General features: G+C 37.5%; 2 protein-coding genes across 5 annotated transcripts; one reads left to right on the top strand and one right to left on the bottom strand.

Annotated features, from left to right (window-relative positions):
* Positions 1 to 1,865: 1,865 nt before the first annotated feature.
* On the top strand, positions 1,866 to 10,895 carry LOC133854835 (protein SPA1-RELATED 2). Of its 3 annotated transcripts, none has more exons than XM_062291104.1 (9): positions 1,866 to 2,081; positions 2,728 to 4,235; positions 6,122 to 6,279; positions 6,575 to 7,412; positions 8,487 to 8,633; positions 9,150 to 9,467; positions 9,605 to 9,664; positions 9,900 to 10,098; positions 10,190 to 10,895. In XM_062291104.1, the coding sequence occupies exons 2-8, from the start codon at positions 2,781 to 2,783 to the stop codon at positions 10,089 to 10,091; spliced, it is 3,168 nt and encodes a 1,055-aa protein (XP_062147088.1). In that variant the 5' UTR covers positions 1,866 to 2,081; positions 2,728 to 2,780; the 3' UTR covers positions 10,092 to 10,098; positions 10,190 to 10,895. The 3 variants fall into 3 exon arrangements, with proteins under 3 accessions (XP_062147088.1, XP_062147086.1, XP_062147087.1); XM_062291102.1 differs by having other exon boundaries at positions 2,643 to 4,235; XM_062291103.1 differs by having other exon boundaries at positions 2,640 to 4,235.
* Positions 10,896 to 11,115: 220 nt separating this feature from the next.
* Positions 11,116 to 15,009, bottom strand: LOC133854836 (uncharacterized). 2 transcript variants are annotated; one of them, XM_062291105.1, is made up of 4 exons: positions 14,745 to 15,007; positions 14,563 to 14,645; positions 12,271 to 14,314; positions 11,116 to 11,638 (listed from the first exon to the last, which is right to left on the bottom strand). In XM_062291105.1, exons 3-4 carry the CDS (start codon positions 14,216 to 14,218, stop codon positions 11,376 to 11,378), a joined length of 2,211 nt encoding a protein of 736 aa, XP_062147089.1. In that variant the 5' UTR covers positions 14,219 to 14,314; positions 14,563 to 14,645; positions 14,745 to 15,007; the 3' UTR covers positions 11,116 to 11,375. The 2 variants fall into 2 exon arrangements, with proteins under 2 accessions (XP_062147089.1, XP_062147090.1); XM_062291106.1 differs by having other exon boundaries at positions 11,456 to 11,655; positions 14,563 to 15,009.
* Positions 15,010 to 15,334: the final 325 nt, after the last annotated feature.

Raw genomic sequence — 15,334 nt, 5'->3', positions numbered from 1 at the left:
TACTTTATTTACAAGATCCAAGCCAAATACAAGGCGATAAATGGACCGCTGAAGTAACTCCCGTCCCATAAGCTGAACTATAAAAATATTTGTGCTATTATTATTGTATTCAGCTTTTAATTCCAACCTCTTCTTTCTGTGTGCAAATATTATAATTATATTATATTTTTTTATGTCTCCTGTGAGAGACATGAGAATGTAGGCAGCGACAGGCGCGACAGCCTGCCCAACCTTACTGGCGTCAGATTCGTAAAGATCGGACCATACTTTTTCTTTCTCTTCAATGATGAAACTGCGGCCAGCCACGTGATGCTCAACGCGTGTCCTACATGCGTTCAGGGCCCACCTGCCTGCCATATTTGGCTCTTTCTGTGAGACCCACCGAAACGGTGTGACGTGGCACGAGGTCAACCAATAGCTCCCCTAATACCTCTCGCCCTTTGGAAGGCCACGTGATGTGACCGTGAATCCATGACCACCTGCTGTCTTGCGTGTTCGGCTCGTTTTGTTTTTGAATCTACGTGGACCGTCCGTCGCCATTTCTTCCTTCCTTTTAAAATGATTATCACCTTTGCCATTCTTTTCCGCTGGGTTTTACCAAATTAATTTTCTTTTTTATTTTTTTTCGGTGCAATTATATATATATATATATATATATATTTTTTTTTACTAAATTCATACTTTTAATTTAAAGGTATGGTTCAGAGCGAGAAAATTATAAAATTAGTCATAGGAATTAATTGCTGAGATTTATTATTATTTTTAAAATTCTTCGAATGGATTGCTCATTGCTGGTCTAATGGGAACCACAAGGACATGTCTAGTCGAGCAAAAGGCCGTGGGTTTAAAATTTAGTTGTGGATGGGACAAAACTTAAAAAAGAAAAAAAAAATTAAGGGTAAAAGATTATTTTTGAATAATTTATCTCATAAAAATATCAAATTTAAAGAGAATTTGATTTTTTTTTTCTTCGTGTTATCAAATAACTTTTTTCACGTTTTTTTTTTGAAAAAAAATTCAAATTTCCTTTTACTTTTGTATAAATACGTTTTTTTTTTGAAAAAAAATTCAAATTTCCTTTTACTTTTGTATCATATTTATAATTTTTTTATTAATATTTTTTAAAAAAACACATCAATGTTCTATTCCATAACTAAAAATGTGCTTATTCTCATTCCTACATCTTTTCCTCTTTCTAAGCCTTGGGAGTTCTAAAATATTTTTTCATAATGAATTACAAATTTTTAATTTTTTTTTTGAATGAATGAATTTCTGATTTTTTTTTTAATAAAAAAGAATAAGAAAAAATGGTTGAAAAGTGAGCATTTATATCCGGCTCAATAAAGTTTAGCTGAAAAATAACATTTTTTTTTTTAATTTAGCCATTAATTTTTTTCTCAAAATAATTAAATCTCACTCTCTATTTACTTAAAATATATATTTTTTTCTTTTATTATAAAATACTTTTAATATTATAAAAAAAAGGGAGAATTGATTGACGGGAAATCCCAACAAAAGGAAATTCACGAACTTTGTCGGCAAATATTTCCATCTTGGTCATATTTTGTCGAGTTTCACACAGTGATGGCATTTCAGAAAATACACCGCCTCTTGGCGCTATATTAGTATATTTCCAGGATTATGAATATAATTAAATAAAGACTTAAAATAAATATCCCGAGAAAAATCTCCTCCAAATTTACTGGGCAGTGGTAAATGATATTCCTTCCGCGTTAGGGAGATAGATCTGGCACAGGGCGTACCAAAACCCGACGTAAAATTTGTCACCGCAAAATAAAAAATAATTTTAAAAAATTATCCAACCAAAACAAATAAAAATAATTACATGGTTTTGAAATTCTATTAATTTTTAGAGAGAGAGAGAGAGAGAGAGAGAGAGCGCTTGGGAGGCAAAAGATATTTGTTATCCAGTTTCATCTCCAGGCCGGGTCACAGCTGAGCTAGGGCTTTTGCTCTCGTCGAATTTTCAAGTTTTGCGCATACCCCTTTGTACTCTTAAGGAATTGAAAGAACTCTGGGCCCTTGGCGGTCGAGCGCTTGGTTTTCCGTTCAAAGAGTTGGTAAGCTCTGCGTTAATTGGAGTGTTGTTTTATGCATTTACAACTTTTTTGTTTGTTTGTTTGCGCTGTCTCTGTTTGGGTTCTGAGAAGATGAAGGAAAATAAAATGGAGGTTTAAGTTGGTTTAGTCTGTTGCGGTGTTATGTTCTGTCAGTTTGTGAAGGTAGGAGAAGAAATTAATTGAATGAGGTAGCTGAATTTGGGATTATAGAAGCTTAGAATGCTCATTTGCTTTATTTTCTTACATTTTTTTTACCAATCAATTACGGGGAATTTTTGGATTGTATTGTTTAATCTCTTTTGTCTAATATCAGAATTATTATGTATATATCTATATTTGCATGTATGTATGTGCCTGTTACATACCAAAGATGTTTGGAGATTGATGAGCTATTTGCTTTGGTGCTTTGATGGGTTGATTTTTTATTTTCCATTTGAATGATGTTGTTTATATTTTTATATGGTAGTGTCAACATATGGTGTTGTTTTAGCTCTTGGTTTTGTTTGCTATGGCATTGCCTTCTTCTTCTTCTTAACTTTTCTAGCTTGATGATACTAGCAGTTGCACTGAGGAGTAATTGGAAAGAGAAAGACTAGATATGATTAGTTACTTTATCCGATTTTGATCGAACAAGTCCCATTTACAGTGCAAGGCCAACATTTGACTGAATGAGGTCAGTTTGGGCAGCATGGATGAAGGATGGGTGATGATGCAACCCTGTTAGATGCGATGGAGGGTGCACGCCTCCAAAGCAAAGAGAGTGAGTATTCTCTGAAACCTGAAGGCCGCAACATGTTGGAATCCCAGGAAATGTTTATACCTGGAGAGGGTGACTTTAACCAGAGCCCGCCCCAGGAATTTGCGGTTCAAGAGGGTAAGAATGTAAATAGGAGTATAAACCATGGGAATGGATTGGAGCAACCCCATGCTAGTCTTTGCTCCATGGATGATGCTGGTATCATGGTTGACGAGTTGAGAGTGACCGATTACAATGGCTCGAATTTAGCTGCTGTTGGTACATCAAGCAATAGAGAAAGAATGCAGGCTAGGCAGAATCAGTGGCAGCATCTTTATCAGCTTGCAGGTGGATCAGGAGGTGGGAGTTCACGCGGTGATACTATATGGAGGGGCAATGGTCAGGCAATGCCAAGTTTCTGGGAGGATATGGGGGGCACGCATTTTCCAGAGTTATTGGCTCAAAAACCATTTAGCAATGATAGTAAGGATATGGCGGAACAGTTGATGACTGCTGAAAATCAAGAGGCACCAGGCAACAATTGTGGAGGTATCCGGACAAAGATTATATCTAAATCAGGGTTCTCTGAGTTTTTTGTTAAAAAGACTTTGAAGGGAAAAGGGATTGTATGTAAAGGCCCTACTAGTGATGGCATTCATGTTGGGCCCAGAGACCAGAATAATTTGAAGATTGGCGGTAGTACTATGGTGGCTTCTGATGTATCACAGGGACTGTGTTCCAAAACTGCAACGCCTTCTCCTGAAGGCATTGCTGGGCTTAGGCCTCCTGGTGGTTCGGATCATGATGGAGTTTGTTTGAGACAATGGCTGAAAGTTGGGCGCCATGAAGCAAGTAAAGTTAAGTGCTTGTATATATTTAGACAGATCGTGGATGTGGTTGATTTCAATCACTCTCAAGGAGTTACCTTGAAGGACTTACGGCCCTCTTGTTTCAGGTTGTTGTTGTCAAATCAGGTTAAGTACATTGGGTCATCTGTCAAGAGAGAAACGTTAAATGGTGTAGGGGATCATAATACTTTGCGCTCAGATAATTGTCTTATAAGAAAAAGGCCTCTGGAGCAGGTAATGTTTCCCTCTGCTGCTTTATATGCAAAGAAGCAAAAGTTCAGTGAGAATGCTAACTTCAGTAGGCGGTGGCACCATTTCCCTTCAAGATCTTGCCACAAACTTGAAAGTGCATGGGATTCTTGTGATGAATATAATGAAGCTAATCCAAGTACAGAATGTGAGAGTCAGAGCAAGCCCAGCAGCCCTTGTGCGTCTACTATAGCTCAACATCATTTGACTTCTCTGAGTGAACGGTTGGAAGAGAAATGGTATAAAAGTCCTGAGGAGCTCAGTGAGGGTGCTGGCACATCTTCGTCAAATATCTACTGTCTTGGTGTTCTTATTTTTGAGGTGAGAGGCTGCTTCTCCATTTACCACTTGAAATTTTCACGTGGGCTTTTATATTTATTGCTTCTCTGAAGCGTCAGCCAAACATTTTTGTCACTATATATATTTTTTTTGGTAGAACATTTTTGTCGCTATTGGTGTTGAACATAGTGACTACAAGAGATAATTGCATAAGTGAAAACATCTGTCCATCTATGCCACGGTGCTTGATATTGCTCACCTTTGCTAGTGTCATTTCTATGTGAGCCTGTGTGTTTGTTCTGTCTATGCAAAGCCAGATTTGTTTCTTGGTCATCTTGTGTTCAAAAAAGGAATAGATCTATAATGTAATGTTCCTTAGGCTGTACTTTGGTTCTTGTTTTGAAAATGATTCTGAATATGCGGCTGATAAATGCCAAATATCGTATTATTTTAACTCCTGTTTTGAGATACAGCTGAGTTTGAAAAGATTGTTTAATCTACAAGGTTTTGTTAACTATGAACCTTCCCAGTTCTTCATATATCTATGATTCCACTATCGGTGTTTCATCTCAAAGGAATCTGCATAATGCTGTGTTAACAATTTTTTTTTCTTGAATATTCAGCTAAAAAATGATATGCACTTATGGTTGATGTAGGCCTCGTTTGATTTGCGGAATGACTGTTCCATTAGGAAAATGAATAGCTATTCCTAGGAATAAAAGGTAGTGGAATGGAATGGTTATTCTTAATCTTTAGTTTGGTAACAACTTATATACATTAATTAGAATACAATCAAAATTTCTAAAAAAACCCCACATTATATATATTTTAAAACTTCAAAAAAAAATAAAAAACTTAAATTATAAAATTAAAAAAATTAAAAAAAAAAATTTGAAAACTATTGTGGTGGTCGGCCACCCACGAAATATCTAGGGGGTAGCTGCGGCCCACGAGGCGTTCCGGGGGTGGTGTGACCACCCCTGGAGCCATATGTGGCTGGCCGACCACCCCAATTGTTAAGGGGGGGTGGGGTTTCGATTTTTCCTCTTTTTTTTTTTTTTTTTTGAAAAAAAAAATTGAAAGAAAATAAAAAATAATAGTGTTTTTTCTGGAAAATCTAGTCTATTCCCATTGGAATAGCTATTCCTCTCATTTTTGAGAGGAATAGGCATTTCTCTTCGTAAGGGAATAAGTATTCCAATGGGAATAACTATTCCAAGGAATAGATCCATACCAAACATAAGAATGACTCATTCCATTCCAGGGGTCTATTCCGCAAACTAAACGAGCCCATAGTCTCTAATTTTGCAAAGAACTCGAGCTATAAGAGATCCTTGTACCATTAGGGAAGCAGCTCTGGAAATTTAAAGTTTCACTGCACCTCTTGATCTGAGAGCATAAAGGTTTAAATTACATCCACATATGGTTTCTAAATCAATCCTATTCCTGATCCATAATATATTTGCCATTGCGCTGCTCCTTTGGCCCATCCACTTGAATTACTTGTCATTAATGGGCTCAGTCATCCTTGTTTCATGTGATTCAGCCATCTTAAACAACTTCCTTACATTTTCTCCTTCTTTTGTGCTACTAAACTTCAAATGCAGTTATCTTGTATTGCCACTCATCCATCTTAACCCAAAATATTATGGCAACACAAAATCAGCATTCTCTCTCAAAAAAAAAAAAAAGAAGAGAAAAACTGTCCGCATATAAATTCAAGGTTATGAGACTTTATACAGCACTTGCCAACCACTGAAATAGCTGATGGCTTTGCTCTTGGAGTACTATCCGAGTTTAGTATCTGGAAGCAGTATCTTAGTGTATTTCTGGTCAGTTGGACCTATGGGTTATGTTTGTTCTTATCGTTTACTGCTAGTTGTTGACTCTTTTTGAAGGCATTGAATAACTAATTTGTATTCTTTCAGTTACTTGGTCGTTTTGACTCTGAAAGAGCTCATGCTGCCGCAATGTCAGATCTGCGTAATAGAATTCTTCCCCCAAATTTTTTATCTGAAAATCCCAAGGAAGCTGGATTCTGTCTTTGGCTAATTCATCCTGAACCTTCATTGCGCCCGACAACCAGGTAATACCAACTCTTTGTTGTTAAAGTCAAGTAAATTTAGTTAGTGTTGGCTATGGAGAATTTGATTCAATGACATGCCAAGGTGTCTTTCCCTTGGCTTAAACTGATGAACAGTATACTGGGTTTATTTTATCAAGAAAATTCAATTAAATATTGGGTGACAGTAGGAATTTATAGCTTTATACGATTCAGTGTCCAATAGAATAAAGCCGATGCAAATCCTTTGAATTTTGGACCTGAGCTTGGATCTATAATCTCACATAATATTCTGAGTTTACAATTTTTTGTCTAACAGGGAGATTATACAATCTGAAGTGATTAATGGAGTGACGGAGGTGTGTGCTGAAGAATTATCATCATCCATTGATCAAGATGATGCCGACTCGGAACTATTATCACATTTCCTGGTTTCATTGAAAGAGGAAAAGCACCAGCGTGCTTCCAAGTTAGTGGAAGACATTAGCTGCTTAGAAGCAGATATTGAAGAGGTTGAGAAGAGGCGCACTTTGAAAAACTCACTGGTTGATTCTTGCTTGCACAGTGACTCCCTCAGTAGAAAGGAGACTATGTTCTATCATAAAGAACTGTCAAGTTTGGATGCGCTTTCTCGGTCATCCCCTATATCTAATACAAATGAGTTGATGTTGACGAGGAATATCCATCAGCTTGAGAAAGCTTACTCGTTGGTGAGATCTGAAATTCAGCTCACTGAAAGTGATGCAACAACACGTCCAGATAAGGATTTATTGGGGAATCGTGAGAACTGGTGTTTGGCCCAAATGGACGAAGAAAAACAGATTTCCACTGATCGCTTAGGAGCCTTCTTTGATGGTTTATGCAAGTATGCTCGTTATAGTAAGTTTGAAGTGCGTGGGATACTAAGAAATGGGGATTTCAATAATTCTGCAAATGTAATTTGCTCTCTCAGTTTTGACCGGGATGAGGAGTACTTTGCTGCTGCTGGAGTGTCAAAGAAAATAAAGATATTTGAATTTAATGCTCTCCTTAATGACTCCGTTGATATAAATTATCCAGTGATTGAGATGTCAAATAAATCAAAGCTTAGTTGTGTTTGCTGGAACAACTATATCAAGAACTATCTGGCTTCAACTGATTATGATGGTGTAGTGAAGGTGCGTATATTTTGCAGATAAGAGAGTATATACTGAAAAAGAATATTTGTGCCAGAATGTTAATTAGCCAATCCATGTGGAGCATCTTCTTTTATCTTGGCATAGTTGCAGAGTTTTTAAATGGTTACTCAATGTATCTTTGAAGGCCCCCCCCTTCCCTTTTGTAGGGCTAAATTAGATTCTAAGTACATTGGATCAGTATCTTAACTGGTGTTATTATGTTCAATGCCATCATCCATATCTTTTTTCTTTTAAAGAAATTTCTTATTTCCGTTGTCAGTGATTGTGATATCTGTCTCCCTATAAATTGAACTAAAGTAGGTTCTTTCTGTTAATAGTTCATGCTCGTGCTCTGGTTTCCTCTGTCAATTCAGGTTCCATCTGTTAATTTTGAATAGCAATTTTTTTGTGCAATGAATATTTCTTATAGGGGTACTCCAGTGCTCTGTATTCCAGGGCTGACTGAAATTTCTAAGACTGCAAGAATGAAACTGATTTTGGACCTTAAGATTTCATCAAGTTAGATGTGCTTCCGATTTTATCACACACATAGATAGCATAAACTGTAAGCCGCACCACCATTGTTGTTATTCTTTTTAACCTCAGTACATAATTTTGAGACATTATCTCCGCAGAAGAATGGGTTATATATTTCTAATTATAGCCTAAGATGTCTTTGTTCAAGATGAGTATGGGAAATTTCTTAGTTACTTTTAAACACATCTTGCAGTTGGGTTATGCTAACAACTAGATGCATGTTTGCAAGGATTCTTTGATCTATGATAATGATTAATGACTTAGTATTTTTGTTTACCGTTTCTGTTCTGATACTATAATGTAAATTTTATGATTAATTGATCCATGGTATTACAAGTTAATTTTGAGCACTGGAGTTTCTTTATTTGCTTCTCTAACACGCGTGTCTTAACCTGTGGGTATGCATTGCTTTGACATATACTAATTTTTCTGGATTGGTCATGACATGATTTGCTTCACCTGTGGGTATGCATTGCTTTGACATATACTAATTTTTCTGGATTGGTCATGACATGATTTGCTTCGATGGATTTCCAGTTATGGGATGCAGGTACTGGTCAAGCGTTTTCTCAATTCACAGAGCATCAAAGAAGGGCTTGGTCCGTTGACTTTTCTCAAGTATCTCCCACAAAATTGGCCAGTGGAAGTGATGACTGCTTCGTGAAACTGTGGAGCATTAGTGAGGCATGCATATTCTCTCTCTCTTTTTCTCACTCCCTCTGTCATAGATGTAGTACGACCATAAAATTGATATTCAGTAAAAGCAGTGTTACTTTAGATTTTCATTATTACAATGATTTTGATGGAAGTATAATTAAAAAAGGGGTGTTTTTTTATGTTTATTTTTGTTCCTTTTGGGTAAGAAAACTGCAATGCGTAAACTAATTGATATTTCAAACATTTTTACTTTCTAGAGAGATTTGTTTTATTTCCAAAAAGTTTGTCTTTATGCTACTCGTAGAAAATAGTGAACAGCAAATGAAATCTTGTGATTTATACTTTTATGGAGGAATGATTAAGACAGCAAGAACTGTCCTTGGCTGGGTTAGTCGGCAAGATGTGCAGGTAGGTTAAAGGATGTTGACAATTTTACTTTAACCCATGTGAAGATAATGTGAACTTTTGCACTTATTCATTCTAGCTTCTGGCTACTGCTAAAGTTTTTTTTGCAAGGCTCATTCAATAGAACTTCTTGTGCAGAAAAACAGTTTAGATACAATCAAGAGCGTTGCAAATGTCTGCTGTGTTCAGTTCTCTGCCCACTCCTCACATTTGTTGGCCTTTGGATCTGCCGATTATAGAACTTATTGCTATGATCTTCGGTTTACTAAAATCCCCTGGTGTGTATTGGCGGGCCATGAAAAAGCTGTGAGCTTTGTGAAATTCTTGGACTCCGAAACACTTGTTTCTGCATCCACTGACAGCACATTAAAGGTTTGGGATCTCAACAAAACCAGTCCTTGCGGTCTGTCCAATAATGCTTGCGGCATAACCCTTAGTGGGCATGCTAATGAGAAGGTTGGTTTTCTTATGCTAGAATCTATTTACCTTTCTTTCTTGATTCTAACATCTAGCAGTTATCTTGGTTTGATTAAGAATCTGATTTTTTCTTCCTTTTCTTGGTTGGTTAAACTTTGGACCTCTTGCTTCCTCAGAATTTTGTGGGTTTATCCACTGCTGATGGTTATGTAACATGCGGTTCAGAAACAAATGAGGTATGCATTCCTTGCCAGAGTCGCACTGGTTTTTTGATTAGTTAATTAAGAAGGTTTTTTTTTTTTTTTTTCCTTCTCTGTTCTCTTCTCATAAATTGAAGGAAGTTCAGTACCTGTAAAAAATTGAAGATTCAAAACATCTTCCTGCATCTATTCAGTTCATTATATCTACATTTTTTTTTTTTCATGAGAGAATGAACTTCTCTAATTACTTAAAGTGGCTCATTCTTTTCAGGTTTATGTTTACCATAGATCTCTGCCTATGCCAATTACTTCCCACAAGTTTGGCTCCATTGATCCTGTCTCTGGAAAAGAGTCTGATGATGACAATATGCAGTTTGTTTCCAGTGTTTGTTGGAGAGCGAAATCAGACATGGTTGTTGCTGCCAATTCAAGTGGGTGTATAAAAGTGTTGCAGTTGGTTTGAGGAAAAGGTAACTATTCGACCAAAAATTTGCCGTCTGGCTCCTTTAAACCTTGTGATTCCCCAAGTTTTTCATTGAGGACTATCACCATAATTTGTAGGGGAAACTCTGACAATCAAGAGGATTTTTTGGCTCTAGCTGTTCATGTGAAGAGCTCACCTCATTTTGAAATACCGAGTCTGCAGCATTTCATCCCAAAAAAACTTATTTAAGAGATGTCGAAATTGCGACAACTGGCTCCTGATCTCCACATCGGAAGATTGAGATGCCAGCATGAGAAATTAAAGGCGTAAAACCACAAATATCATGTAGTCACTGATAGAAGAGGCCTGAGATACTGCTTCGAGATGTAAAATGATTGACTGAAATCGACATGAATTCAGTACAAATGGATTCAAAGATAAACATGGAATTTTGGGAACAGCTGTTTCTGGCATTCAGAATGAGTGTTATCTATTTTTGCAGTTGCTCCTAAGAACAAATGCAGATTTCTTAGTCCTTAAAAAGATTTTTCAGTGATGGACTAGCATTTTTGGTAGCCCACTTGTTTGTTCAAAGTCCGCTCAGAAGGGTTGTTGACTCTGACAAGAAATTCCTTATTGGGTTGTATTTAGGAAATTAATGTCTAAGGTAAAAAGTTGCTATTGTAAATTTTCTTCAATTTCATGTATATGATATAATTTTGTGTAGTAGATCTGACAGGATGACCTGATTCCGCATCTTTTTTGTATATCGCAATTTGTATAAACTTAAACAGTGATTCATGTTTCTTTTGAAGAAGGGAATGTCAAAGCGTTTCTTGATTATTTTTTTTCAGTAATTGATTAATTTTGTAAAAGGCTATTGGTCCATTTTCAAGCTATCAGAGATATTTCATATTGCAATCAGGTTAGTTTAAAGACTCAGATAGGAGAAATGCCACACATACTCTCGAGTGTTCATTCTCTGAGAAAAATCACCATCGGATATTAGGCTACACATACTCCTCTCAAATATTGTTAACGGATCATAACCAACAGAGAAGCATTAAAAAAGAAACCGAATATATAGATTCCATGGCAAGTGTGTAATGATAAACAAGATTAGCAACATGAAATCTATAGTCCTATAACAGAGGAACTTTTCTGGATACAGAGTCAAGCGTGTAAGATTTACTGTCCCTAATCTTTTGAATCAACACTACATGTTCTTTCTGAAGTAGAACAAAACGTGAGATATATGCAAAATTATCTTGAAAGTCCCACGTTTTTGGGGCAAGAGTTCTATGAAACGCTAACAACTCTGTTTCAGTTTAGTTGAGGCCCCTGCAAGACAGCAGAATCTGAGCCATTCCTTTCCATACTGGGGTGCACAGGACTCATAGTCAACAGTGCCCTCTTTCCTATACTTGGGTGCGCGGGACTCATAGCCAACGGTGTCCTCCTTCCTATACTTGGGTGCACAGGACTCAATGGTGTCTTACTACCTCTGCTCGTCTTCAAACTGTGACCACATTTTCTCAATGGGGATTGTGCTTGTGAAGATCTTGGTGATTGTGCTTTTGCTGTTCCTGTGAGAGCAATTCAACTAGTTTAGTAATATTACACTAGAGGATGGATATGGATTCCAATAAGGGAAAAATCATATTTAGCCCTAGGTTTTTATTTGACTTGGATTTAGTTATTAGGTTTTTAATTTCAAGGATATGGTCTTTAAGATTTGTCCAAGTTTCAATTAGGTCTCTCTGTCACTTTACCGTCAAAGTTTAACGGTTTGCCATATGTCACATGTATCTCATTTGACACATCATCGTACGTGTCAGCACATTCAATGCCATATTAGTAAGTGCCAAGTCCACGTCTCCATTTGGCTGGTACTCATTTTTGAGTTCTCAATTTTTTTGTGTTTTTCTAAGTTTTACGCATCAGATCGATTAGTTCTTGTGGGTATTTTTTTCTTCTTCCTATTAATGACTTGACACTTGTTAATATGACATTGCATTGGGGTGATGAGATATGTCAATGAGACACATGGCAGATAAAAAATTGTTAATTTTGACGGTAAAATAACATAGGCACCTAACTAAAATTAGGTAAAACCTAAGAAGTAAAATTCAAGTAAGATAAAAACCTAAGGAGTTAAACATAATTTTTCCCTTCCAATAATATATAAGAAAATGAGGTGAGATTAGAAGTATCCTACCTGGGGCATTTTTTCTCATCTTTAGATCTGGACGTTTCTTTGGGGTTAGATTTTTCTTCAATGGAGCCTCGGAACAAATTGACATCTCATCGAAAAAGATTGAACCTGCATCGCTAGCTGGTATCAATTGATCATCCACTTCAGACAAGTTATCATCTCTGCTAATGGAGGCTGCATCACTTGCTGGAACCCAACACTTGTCTTCAATGCTCATGCAAGTCTTATCCTTCTCGGCTAGTTTATAAGCAAACATCTCAAACGGAATTTGAGATACTGAGGCAAGATCACCATCCCCCTCTGCAGGAAATTTCTTCACGAACAAGGCCTCTATGTCACAAAAGTCTACAGAAGGTGATTGAAGATCATCAGGCTGGCCATTGTCAGGGTTCATGGCAAGGAATTTCTTAATGTAGCGTAAAATCCTGCAAATGGATGAGAAAGTTGGGCGCTGAGATGGGTCAGTTTGCCAGCATTTCTTGGTCAAGTTGACAAGGTATTTAGGTGCTGGGATTGGGAAGAGAGGTCTTTCCCCTGCTCTGATATTTCGACTCATCTTCTCTCCTTGAAGATGGCTGTCTTCAAAAGGAACTTTCCCTGTCAAGAGCTCAAAGCAAAGCATCCCAAAGCTGTAGACATCTGCTTTCTCAGTGTATTTGGAAGCAGAGGCACTTCCTGGCTGCTCTTGCTCAGCCAGAACTTCAGGCGCATGCCAAATAAATGGGTTTGTTGAATTCTGTTCTGTGTTTTGTTTTGGTGAGTTTCGAAAAGTAGGACTACTCTTGACTGACGACAGACCAAAACCAGAGACTTTTGCTAGAAAATAACCTTCAGTGGAGTTCCTTGCTTTGAGAAGAACATTAGAAGGGTTCAGATCTCCATGAAAGATCTTCCTAGAGTGGAGATACTCCATGCCTCTTGCAATCTGAAGCATGATATCAACAACAACAGAGAGAGAGAACAGAATCTTTCTCCTTGAGCCACAATTCTCCTTCAAGTAGGAGCAAACATCCTTGCTCATCAACTCCATCACAAGCAAGCATTCTTTCTTCTCCTCGTCATAAAAGCCACAAAGGTATTGCAATATGTTGGGGTGGGAAAGCGAAAGGAGATTGGAAATCTCAGAACTCAAAGACTCAACCTCTCCATAGAAGTGCCTCAAAACAAAGCTTTCCCCCAGCCATTGAATCTCCTTATACTGGCCTCCTCCACCTAACCGGCGCCGAACATGGTAATCCTTTCCTCCTAACAAAATTGAACTTGGGAAGAGTTTCCCGTTGAATTGCTCAGGCCCATTTAGTTTCTTCAGCAGCAAGTCTCCAAGCCGGTGTTCATTTTTTGTCAATTCAGCTGACACAGAACTTCTCTTCTCCTTGAGTGATTCAATAAGCCTCCATCTATCTTCCCTCCAAGCACTATCCAAACGGTTGACAATTCCTCGAGCCACCAAATACTGCTTCCCAAATTTCCACTGGAAAAGCTGCAGATCATTCCACTCCTTAGCGTACTTCTTTGTGAGCACGACTCTCCTCTTTTGCATCTCACCCTCATCGAGTCCCGCAATCTCTCCGGCATTCTCGATTGCCTCGATTACGGCCGGGAAGTAGCAGAACAAGTTGTGGATGTGAAACTCAACAGAGTCTTTGTTCCGATGGAGACTGATTGCTTTTCCCCACCAATCCTTTGCATCCAAGCAATGCTTGATGTATAGCTCCCCTTCTTTGAAAACCCTGTAGAGCTCTCTCAAAGGCTGCTCAAGGGCTTTCCATTTCTTGTTCTTCTCTTCCAACTTCAGGTTCTGCCTTATCTCCTCCGCAATCGTGTCGAATGCCAAACAGAAAATGTCAAGCAGCATATAACACTGGCAATGATTGAATTGAATGTCTTCTTGCAACACCATTAGAGCCTTCAAACTTCCCAGAACCTCTCCAATATGCCGGAATTGTTCCATTCCGGGCTCGGAGGCAATTTCGCAATTCGGGTATCCGAGAAATCACGAAAATGCAATCAAAACACCAAACTATGCAGCTGCCTTCATATAATTGTTCTAAACAGGAAACCAAAATAAGAAAAAAGAAAAGAAGAAATCAGATATGAAAGACAGGAAATTTTGGAGAAAGAAACCAGAAAGGCAAAGCTGTTCATGAAACAGAACAAAACAAAACAAAGTTCAACAATCAAAAACAAGCAACATATATTTCTCCAATACCAAAGATCCTTTCAGTGACAAACAAACAAAAAAAGACAATAATAATAGTTGAAAACTAAAAGGACTTCACCGCCATCTATCCATACCTGTAGTAAATGTTCTATCTTTCACCTATCGGAAATGAGCATCCAAAAGAAAACAAGCCCAAATCACCAGAATTCTATTCGATCTGATAAAAGAGCAAACCGTCGCCAATGGATAACCAAACAATCAAGAAAGAAGAAACGAAAAATAAGAATAGTATTTGCCAACAGATCGTGAAACTGACCAATTCTGTAACCACCAGAACATGTGAACGAAGAAAACACCTGGAAAGTTGGAAACAAAACAAGAAAAAAAAAAAAAAATCTAATGTTTCTGATTGGTTATTTGTATCTGAAACTCCAAGGAGGCGATTTTGTCAGGTTCCTTTCTTCTTTGACAAATTTTTGCTAACAATGAAAATATCTGAGACCCAACAAAAACATAAACAAGAAGGAAGCAGTTTTTGTCAGCTCTTTTGTTCGGAAACTCCTAAAGGCAAAGCGGTTGAAAAGTTCCGCTTTCTTAGGGACCTGTATTTGTACATGTTCGCGCGAGTTTCGTTTTCGTTTCTTAAATTAAAAATGAAAATTATATATCATATATTTTTTTCTTCTTCAGGAAACCGTTACTCTTTGTCGAACGTTTAACTGCTCTGTTCCCGCGTATAACTCATTCAACGACGTCGCTTAAAGTCCATGGATGAAATAAACGGTGGCGTTTTCTGGTAGGAGCCTGGTCTGGTCGTAACGGATGTGCGTTTGAGAGTCTAAACACCCGACTTTGACCGTTTGTTTATTTTAATTGATTAATGAATTTATTTGACAAGTAAAATGA

Source organism: Alnus glutinosa, chromosome 13 (genome assembly GCF_958979055.1).
Source record: "Alnus glutinosa chromosome 13, dhAlnGlut1.1, whole genome shotgun sequence".
Classification (NCBI taxonomy): domain Eukaryota; kingdom Viridiplantae; phylum Streptophyta; class Magnoliopsida; order Fagales; family Betulaceae; genus Alnus; species Alnus glutinosa.
Note: the sequence above shows the minus strand (reverse complement) of the source record. Positions and strands in the feature narration are given on the sequence as shown.